This window comes from Podarcis muralis, chromosome 5 (assembly GCF_964188315.1).
Source record: "Podarcis muralis chromosome 5, rPodMur119.hap1.1, whole genome shotgun sequence".
Lineage (NCBI taxonomy): Eukaryota > Metazoa > Chordata > Lepidosauria > Squamata > Lacertidae > Podarcis > Podarcis muralis.
In genome coordinates this window covers 1,349,767-1,367,392 of record NC_135659.1, presented here as the reverse complement: position 1 = coordinate 1,367,392, position 17,626 = coordinate 1,349,767, and the positions used below count along the sequence as shown (strand labels likewise).

Here is a 17,626-nt window from a genome sequence, read left to right as displayed (position 1 = left end):
CCACGTGATTGGCTAATTCCGGGATTCTCCCGGCCCGGCCCACGGAGGATCTCCGCAGGAGTGATCCAGCCCATGCCCAGTAAGCCTTGCTGACCCCTGGTCTATGGTAATCACTAACAAACTTAATTTGAAAATGAGAAGTTATGCTTGTCCAAGGTAGTGCTATTTAGGCTGCAATCGGATACCCACTTACTTGTGAGTAAGTCCCACTGAGCTCGATGGGGCTTACTTCTAGGTAGACATGTGAAGTTTGGCAGTAGTAGAAATTGCATTAGCAAAATTTAGATAAAGATGAATTTCCAAAGATGCCTCTGTTCCAGAAAGTGATAGTTGGATAGTTTTGCCTTGAAACATGAACTCTCAACAGTAAGTCCTGTTTCTGGCGAGACTCCAGCGGCAGAGGGTTCTGGACACACTTTCCTTGACATGAGGGCGTTTGTGGGTCAGCCCTGAATGCAGGTGGGAGGCAGACAACACCCACTCCATGAAGGTTTCTGGCAATCCGAATGCTTTCTGTCTCTCTTAGCTGCTGGTTTGGAATGTCTGGTGCAAGAGGCTGTTCCTCTTCATGTGCCATTTTCCAGAAGTTTCCCCCAAGCAGGACTGCTCCCCATCACCATCCCAGGGGCAAAATTAGTCTTCAAAAGCAGCCTATTAGCCCAAAGGGAAGGAACTGGAGCAACAAAATAGCCAATGAACTATCACGGTCGTAATGTTTGAACACTTAGGATAAAATGTGAGGGGATTTCTTGAATTAATGTGATTTGTGAGCAAACTTTGCAAGAAGGGAAATTTTGCTCTGTTGGTGCTTCCATGAGCTTGAACACTGTTCATTTACATTTGCCAATGCGTTTTCTGTGCAGGGAGGAGTCCAAGGACAAGATGGTTCCTAGAACTGGACACATGATGATGGGTAAGGTCTGCCCCACTTGGGCTATGCTGTGATCGGCTGCTTCTTGCTCTGTGGGGTTAAGCATATAGCCAGACTTGCCAGTGCCGTTTACTGGTACTCACACCCTTTCTGGCCTGGTGAGACCTGTGGAAGCCTGCCATCTATGGCTTCCTATAAGACAGCACACCCCAGCCGACGAGGAGAATAAACTGCTCCTCAAAGGGAGCTTTTACTTCCTTATAGGAATGAGGGTTTTGAAGAACATGCAACATATTGTAGGAAAAGCATTCCAGGCCAGTGGACCACTCTGTGGAACAGGCCATCCCTAAAAAGGCCCTGTAGTTCCTTTCCTGCCTCCCTGTCTCTATAGGAGTATAAGGAGAACATGCTTGCAGGATGAATCAAGTGATCTAAGATCCTTTTCCAGCAGTGGCCAACCAAATGATTTTGGGAATTGGACCAGGATGGCATGATGACAGCAGTCCTGCCCCCCCCCCCCGAGCTGGAATTCCCTGGTACATGGACACCAAACTTGGTGGCTTTAGCCAGGATCACAATTGACCTCTGTGCATTTGTCAGCCTCAGTGTCTAGTAAATTTTAAAGCCATTTTGTGGCAGCAGATCCCATAAATTACTAATGCATTATGTAAAAAAGAAACAAATGACTTTGTTTTGTCAGCCCTTAATCTGATTCTATTTCTTTGGGAAACTCAAGAGTTCTACAGATACTTTTTTCACCTTATCAACAGACATACTTTTCATGAATCTCTATCATGTTCCCCATTAGTTATATTTCTCCCCTGATGACCCTCACCACCACCACTTAAAGGGAAGGTGCTGTGTGGCTTGGATCATATCTACTGCCATTTTCCATACCTTGTTCAGTGCTGTGCTATCTCCATCCTCCATTCCTATGAGTTCTTTCTTTGTTTTCCTGTCTTTGTAATGCAAGTGTGAAACAAATGTTGGCTCCTTCTCATGGCAGCAGGTTCAGGGGACTCTTCGTTGGCAGATGCCCAGCCATGCCAACCCCTGACCCTACTCCCGTGTAACCCCTGCCTTGGCCAGAAAGTACCTTCCGTTTTAAGTAGACTGCATGAGAGAGGAACTTGCAGGAGAATGCGCTTCTGATCTCCTGGCTTTCTAGTGCCAGTGCTCTAGGGTTTTGTCTGGTGTTGTGATGAAGTTTTGCTGTGACGCAGAGATCCCCATGGTCTGAATGCACCTCTCTCCTTGCTGCTCCCCAGCCTTTGTTGATACCACGCAGCAGAGATGCCAGATCCAGCCACAGATCTTGAGCTTCTTCAACACGGGTCCTTTGCTGCAGACGCCCAGCACCGAGGACTTGGATGTGGCTTGCTCCATGGTGCAGGTGCAGCCCAAAGTTCTGAGTGGCTTGGAGACAGCCCTTGTCGAGAGCCGCCTCCCAGGAGCCTTTGATGAGAGCACCACAGCACAGACCCAAACGCTGCGGGATTTTGAAAAGGTAAGCAGTCTGGAAGCATGGCCCCCAAACAGTCAAACCACATATTGTCCCTGAGTCTGTTGGAAATTCCCTGTACTGGGATTGAAACAGCAAGACTAAAAATCCCTCTCCCTCCAGGTAGAAGTGCTTTTGTTTTGAAGATGTTGCATTTTTCCAGCACTGATTAATGGGACGGTGGGATTCTTATGCAACAAGCAGAATCTGTTGTGATTTGAGCTATCCTGTGAAATACATCACAGTCCTTTCCCAAATGTACAATTCTTCAAATTTCTAATAGAATGTCTGCCAAGTTTGCAGAGAGGTCAGCATGGTTTGACTGCCAGGTGGGGAGAAGTATAGCAGCAGCCTAGAGGAAGCTTTAATAATTTCCGCCCCCCACCCCATACCTTGTGGAATGAATCTTAACCTGGAAGGGTGGAACAATATTGGTGTATCTGAGTGGGAACCAAGGAAACTGCAGATTTTCTGGCTCTTCAGGCCTCACTACTGCTCACCTGACAGTTTATATTAGTTGCTGAGCCACTGAAATACTGGCAAGGTTTGCAGCCCTGGTCACAGGCCTTGTTTGGAGGTCCACCTGAGCCTTGGAAATTTTAGGGCTCACTAGGCCCATGAAGGGAAGGGAGCGGAGAGTTCTTTCCTTTCCTCAGATGCAGGATTATGTGATGGAACCAGATCTCCAGTGGCATTTGAGGGGGTTCTCCTCTCCTTCCCCACCGTGCTGTGCCTTGATCATGTTACTCATCCCACACCTGGCCCAGGCGCAATCTCTCTGTCTCCCTCTGCAGCGAGTGGGGCTGCCCTAGTCGCCCTGTTTCCCTCGGAGCTGCTAATCTCCTGCAGTTGGCGAGGGACTGTTGCAGATCCCTCCACAGCCTGTCTCAGATTACACCACTTGCGAAGGGGTTCATGCAGGATGAGCGCCTGCCAAGGATTCCTCAAATACCTCCTGGAGGTAAAAAAAGAAATGGAACTGCACTCTGCCCCAGAGTTGAGCAGCAGCCCCAGAGCTGAAGGGCAGCTGACGCCCAGAGCATTGAGCTCATCCCAATGTCTCCATAGGCATCCCAGGCCTTGTGGCTGTAGCCCATTTCTCTGGGCTTCCCCTCTTTTCTCGGCTTCACAATGTTACTGCAGTAAAAGGGGTGAGAGGAGATTTCCACCCCATGGATCGCCCACCATGTCTAATGGCTACCGTACTCTGTCTCAGCACCTCAATGACTTGAAGAAGGAGAACTTCAGCCTCAAGCTGCGCATCTACTTCTTGGAGGAGCGCATGCAGCAGAAGTATGAGGCCAGCGGGGAGGACGTCCACAGACGGGTGAGCAAAGAGCCCTGCAGAGTCTGAGCTCGTTTGGCCCTGGAGGCAGAGCTGGGCAAGAGCTTTCTATACTACTTAACTGAAGAAAAGTCACTTCATGGAGCTAACAATGCTTCAGTGCTGGCAGTTCTGCCATGGTGTCACTTAGAAGTTGGGCTCTGGCTGGAGTCTGTCCTTCTGACAGGAGTCGTCTGGGGTTCACTGCTAGTTATCACTGCCTGGAGGAGGGTTTTGAAATATGGGGTGTGTGGGGAGCCTCGTGGAAAACACGAGAAGAGGTGAGAAATTTGCACGTACCCTCCAGAGATAGCTGTTGAACCTGCAGAGTTTGTGTTTTTTCACTCTGGGAACAAACTGCAGCACTAAGTAGAATAGTCTTTTATGTTCTTCTTGGTAATTCAATCAGACAACTTTGTTAATGTGCACCAAACTTAGAATTCTGAAAACATGAGCATTGGAGAATAAAACACTGTGTGACAACAGAACAGAATGTATAGCATCGAAATATAAAAATGCAGTATCTGGGCAATTGAAACTCATCTTGTGAGGATAATAGTTGCAAGCAAATGGGTTTCTTTAAAAGATTTGTTTGTGGAAGGTGCTTGATTTTGATTTTTGGGGGTTCCTGGCTAATGGGTCAATTCCGTCTGCATGAGCGGATGCTGAAAGAAAGTTTGGACAAGGAGAGGAAAGTGTGACTTTTGGTTGTTGGTCAGAAATATCAGAGGAGGAAGGATTTGAAGGGTCTGCTGCTGCTTTGGGGGAGGGGATGCTGCCGTAGAGAGAAGCACTGCTTCTTGTCACCCATATATTTGTAAATCAGCAAGTGTTTCAAAAATTATATCTGTTTCCTTTTTTAAAAAAAAATTATTGCATTTTCAATTTTTGTAATCACAATATTCATACATACATCAATAAACTCAAACCTCGCTCTTACCAGAGCATCGACCTCCTCCCACCCCTCTTCTGGACTTCCATATATATTTACTTTAATCTTAGCATTTCTATAACCACTTTTTTACCTTCTCTAATTTTTATATTTCCCCTTGTTAAATGTAAATCAGTTCCTTATATTGTCATTACAAAACATTTCATCTCAAAGCTACAAACGTTTTCAGATGTTTACAATATTCTTTCATATATAATATAATATAATATAAATTTGCTCCAATCCTTTTGAAACAGTTTGTCGTGCTGATTCTGGATCTTCCCTGTCAGCTTTGCTAACTCAACGTATTCCACCATCTTACTCCGCCCTTCTTCCAATGTTGGAATCTCCTGTGATTTCCATTTCTGAGCCAAAAGTATCCTTGCGGCCGTTGTGGCATACATAAAAGTATTCACATCTTTAAAAAAAAATATTCATCTCCAATTAGACCTAGCAAAAATAACTCTGGTTTTTTACTGAAATTATATTTAAAGATCTTTTTTTAATTCATTGTAAATTATGTCCCAATAAGTTTTCACCTCAGTGCACGTCTACCACATGTGGAGGAAATTCCTCTCCTTCTCCTTACATTTCCAACAATTTCTATCTTGATTTCTATACATTTTTGCAAGTTTGGCTGGTGTCATGTACCATCGATACATCATCTTCAATAAGTTTTTTTTGAGTGACATACACGCTGTAAATTTAATTGTTTTGGTCCATAATTTTTCCCATTTTTCAAAATCAATATTATGTCCCAGATCCTGGGCCCATTTAATCATAACACTTTTTACCTCCTCATCCTTTGTGTGCCGCTCCAGTAATGGCTTATACATTTTCGACCATATTTTCCTTTTACTACTCAGCATTTCAGTCTCTATTTTTGGTTTTGTGCTACCAAACCCAGTTCTTTTGCTGTCTTCTCTGAATACATCCTGCAATTGGTGATACTGCAACCAATCAGTTTTTCTCTCAGTTCTTCAAATGGCTTTACCTTTAGTTTATTATCCACTTCGATTAACAGGTCTTCGTATGTTGCCCATTCACTTCCCATGTTTTTCTTTTTTACTGCAAAGGCTTCCAATGGAGAAAACCATCACGGAGTTTTGCATTCTAACAATGTTTTGTATCTACTCCAAACCTCGTATAATGATTTCCTAATAAGTAAAGGTAAAGGGACCCCTGGCCATTAGGTCCAGTTATGGCCGACTCTGGGGTTGCAGCGCTCATCTCCCTTTATTGGCCGAGGGAGCCGGCGTACAGCTTCTGGGTCATGTGGCCAGGAGGACTAAGCCGCTTCTGGCAAACCAGAGCAGTGCACGGAAACACCGTTTACCTTCCCGCCAGAGCGGTACCTATTTATCTACTTGCACTTTGACGTGCTTTCGTACTGCTAGGTTGGCAGCAGCTGGGACCGAGCAACGGGAGCTCACCCCATCGCGGGGATTCGAACTGCCGACCTTCTGATTGGCAAGTCCTAGGCCCTGTGGTTTAACCCATAGCGCCAATAGTGTGATTTAAAAAACCTCTATGTATTTTAACCTTAGGTAAAGGTAAAGGTACCCCTTCCCGTACGGGCCAGTCTTGACAGACTCTAGGGTTGTGCACTTATCTCACTCTAGAGGCCGGGAGCCAGCGCTGTCCGCAGACACTTCCGGGTCATGTGGCCAGCGTGACAAAGCTGCATCTGGCAAGCCAGCACCAGTGCAGCACACGGAAACGCCGTTTACCTTCCCGCCAGTAAGCGGTCCCTATTTATCTACTTGCACCCGGGGGTGCTTTCGAACTGCTAGGTTGGCAGGCGCTGGGACCGAGCAACGGGAGCGCACCCCGCCACGGGGATTCGAACCGCCGACCATGCGATCGGCAAGTCCTAGACGCTGAGGTTTTACCCACAGCGCCACCCGCGTCCCTTATCGTACCACAAATACACGTCAAATCCCTCTAAATCCAATACATCTGTATTATCCAATGTTATCCAATCTCTCAACCAGCAAAAACAAGATGCCTCATAATAAACTTTTAGGTCCATTTCCAGTACTTTTCCCCAACCCTGTAAACTTCTCTACTGCTCAGAGAAGAGGGGAATATGCAACAATATTTTTAAACGGTGGTTTTCAAACTGTGTTTGAAGGAAGACTTGGTGGTTCTCTGAAGTTTGCCAGGGTTTTCTCAGAGTGAGTGTCAGAAATGGTGGGAAGCTTATCTGAAAAGCAGCTTGCTGACCACTATCAACCTTCTTTTGCAATGTGCAGCTGCAGGAGAACGTGATGACTTTCTAGTGCACACGCTCCATTTGTTTGGTGTGGCGGCAAGGGCCAGGGAGCCTTGCCAGTGCTCCGGGTTAACCAAGGGTGTACCCTAGCCTACAACATACCCCCAATTTTCTGCCATGTGCTGTGATTCCTCAGCAGAAGAGTCAACAGGAAAAAATTCCTTGGAGGTGGAAAACTTTAAAAACCAGCATTTAGAGCAACTTAGTCAGGCATGTCACCAGACTCTAAGGGAGTGGTGTTTGACTTACTCACTACCCACAAAAGGGTGTTCACTCAAAGCAAGTGTACATCTCTGTTTAGTTTGCCAGAAAACTTGATAGAAATGGATGTGGAAAGTTGTAATGGAATGAAGGCGGTGCATGAGAGAAGCCTGTGTGGACGTGTCAGATGTTGTGGGGGATTCGCACTCTTCAGACGGAGATGGAGCCTGGTTGGAGGCAGCTTGAAAGTGCCATATATTATTCCATCTCAGAAACTTTGCAGGCAGTAAATTGGAGAATAGGTTGGGACCCTCTGCCCACTTAAACCTAAGATTGAAACCTACGACACTTAAACCTAAGATTGCATTCACCGTGCTCTACTAGTTCTAGTCCCAACAGGGGTGCAATGAGGACCAGAGCTTGGGGCCAAAATCTGCCTGGCACCTGGCCTCTGGACCACCACAAGGAGGACAAGTCTCACCAGGGCGGAGGAGGCTGGTTTTCACAGCATCCTTTCTTTCATTTCTGTTTTTTAAGTATCTTACAGCAAGGAGGCAGTTAGCTAGGCACATACATGGTGACAGATACGCAGGGACTTTGGAAAACAAAGCCAGCTATGGAGGTCAAATTCCAATGTCAAAATGGAGCTAACATTTTGAAAATAGGCTTAATGGCACTCTTTAAGAGGCCCAGGTAGCACCTGTTGTGATTCATGAAGCAGTAAATAGAAATACAAGTAGAATGTCTTATTAAGAGCAGGGCTGTAGCTAGGGGGTGGTGAGGTGGGCCCCTGCCAGGGGTGCAGGCGAGCCCCCCCCAAAAAAACCGACTTAAAAATATGTCCATAAATATACCTAAAAATAAAAATATCAATTATTGCCTCATAAGAAAAGGTTTTAAATAGAGGGTGAATTGAATGGGTGGGGGTGGGGGTTAGAGGAGAGGCGGAAAGAAGAGTTAATTTGTCAGTGACTGGGGAGGGGCGCAATCTGTGCGGTTCTGCCAGGGGCGCAAGATCACCCAGCTACGACTCTGACTAAGAGACTTACCAAGGCAAAGTGGAAGGGGAGACAGGATATTGCCTGGTTTTTTCCTATATTGACGCAGTTTGACAGGTGCCAGTTATGGTCCCTTCGTGTATGACAATTAATTCAAGTGAAATGTTGACAGCTGACTGCTGGACTTATAGTATAATTCCCCATCTTTAAGAAAAGTGGCTGGGATAGCTGCCCACATGCTGACCCAGTAAGTTTTCTTGATGTCCCCTCAACACAATGTTGTTCAGCATGGATTGAAGAGAAACAGGTTCTATCCCCATGAAAGCTGACTTTCACAAGGGACATAGCACAATTGACCCCTCTTTTGTTTTTTAATTATCTTATTTATAAAACCTGCATGTCACATGTGTTGGTCTTTCATCCGCCTTTGACTCCATTGACTGACAGCATCTCTGGGGGGGAAACTATCAGTTACTTCATTTGACTGCTGCTTCTTATACAACAACTTGTCTTTCAGACTCAATATTTACATCGAGAGATGCAAAAAAAGGTTGGACCAACTGATGATGATGATCCACTTATTTCTCCAGTAATATCATGCCAGGATATTTCTGCTGAATATGAAAATAAACTTAGGAATCCTCATATTTTCAAGTACTCAGATATTTGGACTTCATATATTAAAATTAAATCCAACCATTAAAGGGCGGCTTGTCTATTAGAAGCAACTCTTTGGTCCTGCTAGCAGTTCCATCAACAGCCAAAGTTTACTGTGCAACAGGGCAGAGTAGGGCCTTCTCTGTTATCACACCGCATATGGCAGTTCATTTGAATGAACATGTTGGGAGTCTGGACAGCAAGTCTTGTTCCCCTGATTCTTTAAGATATTGCAGCCCTGGCCCAGGACTGGGATTCCACGATGCAGTTAGGCAATTTAAGACCCTGGACTTAAAGATTTTGCAGGGCCCCCAGGGCCAGCCCAGTCATAAGGATGGCTGAAGGGGCCACCTCAGGTGTCAGAATCCACAGGGTGGTGCCCCCGCAGGTGCCCCAGCCAGGGTCCTGCAGTGGCTTCTTCCGGTGAGATCTCATGGCCATGGGCAGCACCTCCCTGTTTCGCCTCAAGCAGCAAAATGGGACTGGACGGGCTGCCCCTGAGGGCTCTCCCTTTAGATAGTCATGTGAATTCCTTTGGTTCCCAAGCACACAATTAGCATTCCTCTTCTTCCCCAGTTCACTGCAATTTCATGCTTCAGAACGACTTCTACATAGCTAAAAATAAAAAAAATAGCATCATGATCTTAACCAGAAGGTTCCCAGGGTGGGACACAATGAATTGAAATACAATACAGCAGTATTACATAAAAATAATTAAGATAACAGCAGCCCAGCTTCAAAAGAAGCCAGTTTTCAAACCAACCACCTCCATGGCCTGAGGGAAGAAGTGCATCTTTGCCTGAACACGTTCAGTAGTCTCATCTCCAGTGGGAGGGAGTTCCAGTGAGCAAACCAAGAAGAATCCCAACAGGTGAGGAAGAGCCAGCCCACAGCAGAGCTGCTCCCCTCCTCAGCTGGAGCATTTGCGCAATCGACGGCCTGGGCTATGGAGGTGGGCGAGGCTCAGGCCACTGCCCAGGATTGAAGGCCACCTCAAGGATAGTACCACATACAATACAGAACCCAATTTGACCAGCAGTGCATGCGAGTGGAGGGCTGTGGGACCTGTGCCATGGCTTCTTGTACTCCTCGGGGTCCCAGGAGTGTGTTCACTTGGGGCTTTTGTTCATTGCCAGGACCAGCAAGACTAGCAGGGCTCAGGCCGCCCACCCTGCCCAGGAAGACTCTGCAGGAGAAGGAGCTCTGCCTCACTGTCCTTTTAAAGTGTTTGGAGACTCTTAGAGATAAGGAGATGTCCAGATTATATATCTGGACTTGAAAAAGGCTTTTGACAAAGTCTCTCATCAAAGGCTCCTGAGAAAACCAGCAGTCATGACATAAAAGGACATGAATGTGGATATGGTGAGGAGTTATGAGTGCCATTTTTTTTGGCTCTGAAAGGTTGCTAAAGTCCATCCCTCCTGATCAGGAACAAAATAGAGAGGTAAAAGTGGTCAGTAAATAATTTGTGCTGAGTTGAGTAGCATCTTTCAGCTCCCATGAGCACAAATGTGGGTGCACACATGCTGCCTCCCATAAGTAGCAGAATATGCCACAAATGTGCTTTACCCACAGGGTCACGTAGATGTGCATTGTGGGGATGGGTGGTATAAACATCTGTCCACCACCTGGCTGTGTATCCATAGCCCTGTATGAAAGGAGGGGAGGGGCTGGCCAGAGCTCCGTGGCAGAAGGCCTGTTCTGCTTGCAATGTCCTCGGGTCCACCAGGCCTCCATCATCTCTGGTTAGAACAATCTCAGGGGGAGAGTCTGGAAGAGACCCGAGGTGCTCGTGAGCTACCACCAACCAGAGCAGAAAATACTAGGCTTGATGGACCCATCTTCTGACTTTGTACAAACACATTCATACTAAGAACTTGGAGCTAAAAGGTTTACAGTCAGTGCACTGCAAGAGAAATGTCACCCTGGTGTTGACAGGTGCCCTCAAAATTGGGAAAAGCAAGTGCAGGCAGCTGACATGTCGCAGAACTGCCAGCTAATAGCTTCTTCTCAGAGAGGAAAGTTATAAATAGCCTGGTTACTGGGGGAAATGATTGCGAGGTTTGTTCTGCTTTTTGCTGTGGGAGGGAGAACAAGTGAGGCAGCAGAACTGGCAGGGCCTTATCAGACAGGGTGGCTTTGCAGCAGGAAAAGAGAGGGGAGAACCTGATGTGCCAATTTTAGTTTGTCAAACATTTGCCAACTGCTCCCTTGCTGTACCAGACCCGTCACAAACTCACATCACAAACTGGGAAACAGTTCAGTCAGTAAGGAGTGGCACATCTAGCAAACTAGAGAGGTGCCCTGGCTTTCGAGAGCTGATGCCAAGCCCCAGGCAGCTGTTTATGCCAGCCAGGGAACATTGCTGGAGAAAGTAAATTGCAGTTGCTTGAAAAGCACTCCCAACTTTCTCTCTGACTGGAAAAATGGAGGCCGTGGCACTAGGAGAGTAGAGCAAACCATATAGGGAAACTAGTAATGGCTGGAAAGGTGACCTTTGAGCCATCAGCTTCCTAACCCAGGTGCCATCCACACAGAAGTCCCCTTTATTTGTGGTGCATTGCTGGACTGGCATTTTTTGCCAACGCAACTGCTGCTCATAGGACACACGCAGCGGAACATGCCTGGGCTTCCTTTTGTGCCATGTTTCTAGGAACAGGTCCAGGCTGTAAAGCTCTGTGTCCAAGCACCTCCCCCCCCCCCCGCCGTGCTTTCCCCACAAAAACCACTCTTTATTGCTGAATCAGAGCAAATGGCAACCCATGGAAAAACTCCCATGGCTGTTTGCTCTGATTCAGCAGTAAAGAGCAGGTTTTCCTGGGGAAAACAGTGGAGGACAAAAAAAAAAGTGCTTGGAAATGGACTAAGAAAGTGTGGGCCTTTGTCTAGAAAGCCCAGGACAAAAGATTTGTGTCTCCCCTGTTTGTAACACTGTTGCATGCCACTGCAATATGCAATGAAAAGTGTCAGGGTCTTAAATAATGCACACAAAATCAAGTGGGTGGTGCCTGAAAGGTCACTTAAAAAAAAATAAATCATTTACCTGCATGTGCTCCTCCACGTCTGCGCAGACTAATCATGCAAGTTAATAAAGAGTGTGATCTCCCCATTGACTGGCTAATTCCCCAGAAATGACCTTTGGGAGAAATATTCTGTCTACCAAGGACCCTTTTACTCCGCCTTGCCATTTTGGGGGAACCAGGCTCTTTATCTCAATTTAAGTTGACAGAAAAGAAAGACTTGGTTAGATCCCCAGCGGTTGGGGTGGGGTGAGAAGCCCCACCAAGATTTATTGGGGCAAAAGGCTCCTTGGCATGTGTTGGGATTAATATACCACCACAATCATGTTCCTACCACAGCCGCAAATTTAATTCCTCCACCAAAAAAATGATATACGAAGGTTTGGGAGGAAGGCACAAGTGCAGGTGAGCACAAGAAGAAGCAGCGTCCACAAAACATGCAAAATATGACCATCAGGAAAGTAAAATGGAGGATAAAACTTCATTCCTATAGATTCCAGCTCTTTGAAGTTAAAAGTCAAGGAAGGTGGGGGTAAAGGGCACCAGATTGATTCTGCAAGATTGGAACTATTCCTGTGGTAATATAGTAACAATTGCACATCACTGGTTCACATGAAAATCCACAGAGAAAGAGCAATGCAGCCGCCAGTAAGAAGAAATTGGCACAAAAGAAGTACAAAGAACAATGGAATAAATGAGCAAAAGTGGCCGTACAATGGTACCTCAGGTTACATACGCTTCAGGTTACACACTCCACTAACCCAGAAATAGTGCTTCAGGTTAAGAACTTTGCTTCAGGATAAGAACAGAAATCAGGCTCCAGCAGCGCAGCAGCAGCAAGAGGCCCCATTAGCTAAAGTGGTGCTTCAGGTTAAGAACAGTTTCAGGTTAAGAACGGACCTCCGGAATAAATTAAGTACTTAACCTGAGGTACCACTGTATTATTATTGGTTGGGCTGTGGGTCATCAAGTGCTTCATGAGCAGGCAGGAAACAAGTGTGGGTTGAACCTGAGGGCACCAGACAAGTCAGAAGATGGCTGTTGAGCATGTGGGCGAGGGATCCAGTTGTGGATGGGCAGCTCAGATTCTCTGTCCGAAGCAGATGATCTGTGTCCTCTAAAGCAGGCAACTGAAGTCGGGACATTCTGTTCCAGGAGAGGCAAGCGTCACATGGGTCTGCTGGCTTCTGGCCATGCTATTCACAGGCTACTGAATAATACAACTTCTGCTCCTTGGCTTAAATTGGCACGAGGGGAATACAAAAGTGGCAAGTGACGCGGAGTTTCATGGAGCAGCTTGTGTGGGGATTTGTGGGCAGTTGTGCTGGTGCTTTACCTGCTTGACAGCTGGAACCTCCAGTGGAGCCGCCTGTCTTCATGCCATATTTGCACAAAGAGCAATTTTATGTGACCACAGTGAAGTGACATGGTGACTGGAGAGGTGGCAGGGACCCATGTTGGGCTGAGCATGGGATGAAGCAGTCATGTGCTCTTTGTCAGGATGTATCCAGGGGGCAACCTCTAGAACCCCTCCCTGGATTCAGAAAATCTCACTACTGGCCAGCTGCCAATCTCCTCTTCTTGGGCGCTGGTTCTTGGTGGATTTTTTCTTAGTTAGGGATTTTATAAGCAGAGGCTGCATGGCCAACTCTCAGGGGTGTCTTGAGGGGTGACTTTCCTGTCTTGGCAATAGGCTGGGCTCCACGACCTTGTTGATATGCACTGTGTGTGTGTGTGTGTGTGTGTGTGTGTGTGTGTGTGTGTGTGTGTGTAGTGCCGGATTTACATATAAGCTAAACAAGCTCTAGTTTAGGGCCCCACTCTCTTGGGGGCCACCAAAAAATTTAAAGGGAAAAAAACCTGGATGTACATTTCCAAAATATAAGATAAAAAACAAATAAAATAAAACCTACATACAGCAACCGTGTTTTGTGTTGTGTAGGCTCCTATATGTTACGTGCAAATGGCTTTAGATACCTATTAGGTCCATAAATTACCATATAGCATATATTCAACACAAAAAACAGCAACAATTTGTTGTTGACAAAGGACAGCTGGACATATCAAGGGCCCCATGACCTTCAGTAGCTTAGGGCCTCATCAAACGTAAATCCGGCCGTGTGTGTGTGTCTATCTGTACTTTATAATCTCCTTTATATTCTTGCAAACTAAGAGTGGGCTCAAGTCCATGAACATTTCTGCCATCATAAATTTGTTAGTCTTTAACATGCCAAATAGGACTCTTTGTTGTTTTTACTTGGAAACTCAGGAATTTATTTTGAGTACTGGGACTTAATGGAGCACAATAATCCACTCCTGCTTAGCCAAAGCTTTCTTTATTGGACCAGAGGCGGAGGCATGTTGTTGATTCTGTTGACAGTAAAAATAAAAATAAAAGGGGTAGTCCTTTTAATTCAAATAGGAATCTAGATTCCGCCCCCCGCCCCCAAGCCAGATAGATCATGCAGCTTCTCTTCTTTAAAACAGTTTTTCCTTTTTTGGTGTATCAACAACAACAACAACAACAACAACAACAACAACAACAACAACAACAACAACAACATGCCCACCCAGTTAGGCTCCTGATAGAGCACCGGAGTATTGCAATTGCAATAGTTTGTGGAGATTTCTCTATGTTTATATTTCACCATGTCTTCAAAAAAGGGAAGCTCTTTGTGTGCTGCTACCAGGTACCTCAGTATTTGAAGTCAAAAGGAGACAGACCTGCTTCAAGACTGGAATACTGGTGCAGAAGGAGAGATCCACAGCGGAGCAGATGATGATCCTCCATGCCTGTTTGTACCTTTCAGAACATCGAGCTGAAGGTGGAAGTGGAAAGCCTGAAGCAAGAGCTCCAGGAGAAGCAACAAAGCTTGGACCAAGCCCGGTAAGAGGTGGCACAGATGGATCTGCAGAGCCCGGTTCACACACATGTGTGTGTTTGTGTGTGTGTCTGTGTGTGTATTTGTGCATGTACACAAAGAGAGTTTACTGGGCCCTTCTGTTTATCTCCTGCACTACACCAAGGTCACAATCCTTGGTGAGTTCCCATTGAAAAGAAAATCCAGATCTGGATTTTCTTTAATTTAGCATGCAAACCAAGTTTCTTGCTTTGTCACTAAGGGTGGATCTAAACATGGGGGTGAAAATGCTATTAAAAAGTCAGAAATCAGAACGTTTCAACAAAAGAAAAAAATCTCTATGGAAAATTGTGTTTTAAAATTTCCTGCTCTCTGGTGCCATCTGGTGTTGCATGTTTATAGCACATTCAAATGGCTGTTTCTTTACTAATGTAACTGAGTCCCAAGATGCCTGTTATTGCTCATGTAGAGCTAAACAGAGTCAGATGCCTCAGGTATTCAGAATGTTGCCATTTCTATTGAATCCCAAGGCAACTGGGAGAAGGTTTCTTTGGACTGGGTTCAACTAAATAGTTGTGTTAGCATGGCAGGGCTTCCCTGCTCTGCTCCCTTTGCCCCCTCCCCCCAAATCAGCTTTGCGGAGAGAAGAGGGTAAATCTTTCCCCCTCCTGGTAAGCAGCCTTAGTGCAACATTGAATTCCACCCTTTGTTTTTAAAGAGGTCAATAAGACATAAGCTCTGGGGACAATTTTCATTTTAAATGCATTTCTTAATATCGTTGACATATACACAACAGACAAGCATAGTCAACAACTTACGTTGTGGTTTATTCCTAGAGGGGGATCCATAGGGAAAATACAAATCTTGTAAGGTACAATGAGACATGTATATTCATTTCTTAAGTTCTCTCGTCCAGTCTCTGGGGACAGTTTGCAGTCACTAGGATGAAAGCCTTTGATTATGTCACTGGGTGAAACAAGCAGGCTCTGGGACTCCATTGCTTCTCTTTTCACAGGGCTGGGGAGCAGAGGGAGCAACTGAACCCTAAAAACATGCTTTCTGGGTGTTGCTCTGCTCTGTTTGAGTTGGCATTGGTGCCCTGGAGTTTGACTAAATAGGTAAATAGATAAATGCACTTTCTGTTCAAAAGCACATTTTCTTTTACCAAGCTGCAGAAGAACTTTGGGTTGGATCCAGATTTAGTCATACTTTAAAGTGGACTCATGTTTGATTTCTTCCAAGCATTAATGTACGAGGAACGCTTGTGTTCCAAACTATGCTGCTACAACTTTTGGTGACATTGCTGCATTGAGCTTGGTGGATGGATCCTACTCTGAGTAAGCTTGTGTTAGGTTTGCATGGAAGTAAAACTCAGTGAAATAAATGTAATTTTCTTCTGTGTATCTGTGGTTAGGATTGGGCTATAACCCCAAATTGACAGGTTCCTCAACCCTGGCCTAAGGAGTTTTAAGTATGTGCAAAAACGTTTGTCCCTCGTCACTTTGATCTCTCGCTTTGAGCGCACCAAGTTCCCTTGGGCTGGGCTTGTCCATCAAGCCTCGTGTTGTCTCTGCTCTGCCTGCTGGTTGCTCTCTAGGTTCTCAGGCAGAGGCCACTTCCAGCCCTGCTGCATGGCACCCATTTCACGAAAGGTGCCAGTGAGGATCTGAACCTTGGTCTTTCTGCAGGCAAAGCAGTCAGTCTCCACAGAGCCATGACTCCTCCTTTTCTTGTTAGTATTCCTTCTGCCATGTACCAGGGGTGTTTTTTTTCTATCTTGCCAACTAGTGCTATGAATTTCAGGGCAGCAGCTGGGAACCTGGGTAGTCAGAATGAGGCTAAGATCTCTCACCAGCAACAGAATGAACATGCCTATGAGATCCTGGAGAAGAAAATCCACCTTCTGCAGGAGGTGAGGAAATTCCCTTACAGGGATTTATGTGTGTGTGTTTTGCTGACCATTTTAGTAGGGCACAATCATGAGATCCTGCAAACACAAAAAGTATAATAGAAATAGATTCACCCCAGAAGGGTCAGTATTCAGGTAAAGAAATGACATTCTGGAATGACTGTTACAGTTATGCTATATTATATTTAGGTTTTTTACGTTTTGTTTGCGTTTGCGTTTGTTTTGTTTTTCTTTTCTTTCTTTGTGTATTCAGTAGAAATGTTTGTATTCTTTGTTTCATTTGTATTTGCATAATAATTCAATAAAAAATTTCCAAAAGCTTAAATCTTATAATGAGCTCTGTTTAGATTAGCCACTCAAGTCTGTTTAAAGATAATTAGCATGTAGAGCAAGCTAAGCTCTTGGACAGCATTTTACAAAGCCTCACTGAGGGTAACTATCCTGGAAAAAGACAGTTGGGAAATGAGGAAGTTCAGTTCTGGTGTTGGGTATCAGTTTATTCAGGTGTGAGATTTGGGAGTTCCGTGGCTCTCACTTGTGGATTCTGTTCACCCTTGCTCCAAGAAGTGCTCCCATCAAAGGGAGTTTATATGCCCCCTCCATGTTTAAATAGCACATGAGGGGCTGCATGCGTAGGTGCCATCTCTGGCTGCCCGTCCCAAGTGCATCAAAAAGGTGCATTGAACGCATCAAGAGATGTGTGTAGAATCCTCCACATGCTGGAAGAGCCTGATCTCATCAGGATCCCCTCTCAAACGGAATAGCTACGTAACCTAAGGAGTGGTCCTGCATTGTCATGGAACTTGCTATCTAACCCTAATTCAGTTAAATGATGAGGAATATTTGTTTTCTGGAGTAAATATGCTTGCAGCCTAGGAGCTTAATGAAAACCATTACTTCAATGTACTTACGGCTAGAGAATGGTGTACATGTGAACTCTGACCGCTCCTGGTCACCATTTGTGATGGATGCAGACTCTGTATCAGAGTTAGAATCTGTAGGTGCAAAACAGAGGAAGCGATGTATATCCAAGTTGATTTAGGTGGGGTGAAGGGGTCTCATTCTATGATGTGGTTTT

At 45.5% G+C, this 17,626-nt stretch overlaps 1 protein-coding gene across 7 annotated transcripts in view; it reads left to right on the top strand.

Moving 5' to 3' along the window:
• PDE4DIP (phosphodiesterase 4D interacting protein) overlaps positions 1 to 17,626 on the top strand; it is a 91,650-nt gene that overhangs the window by 11,214 nt on the left and 62,810 nt on the right. For all 7 annotated transcript variants that reach the window (XM_077928143.1, XM_077928144.1, XM_028732161.2 and 4 more), the window contains exons 2-6: positions 864 to 913; positions 2,140 to 2,378; positions 3,589 to 3,699; positions 14,589 to 14,665; positions 16,443 to 16,551. In XM_077928143.1, the coding sequence (XP_077784269.1) occupies positions 883 to 913; positions 2,140 to 2,378; positions 3,589 to 3,699; positions 14,589 to 14,665; positions 16,443 to 16,551 (567 nt within the window). In that variant the 5' untranslated portion in view covers positions 864 to 882. The remainder of the gene's footprint in view (positions 1 to 863; positions 914 to 2,139; positions 2,379 to 3,588; positions 3,700 to 14,588; positions 14,666 to 16,442; positions 16,552 to 17,626) is intronic.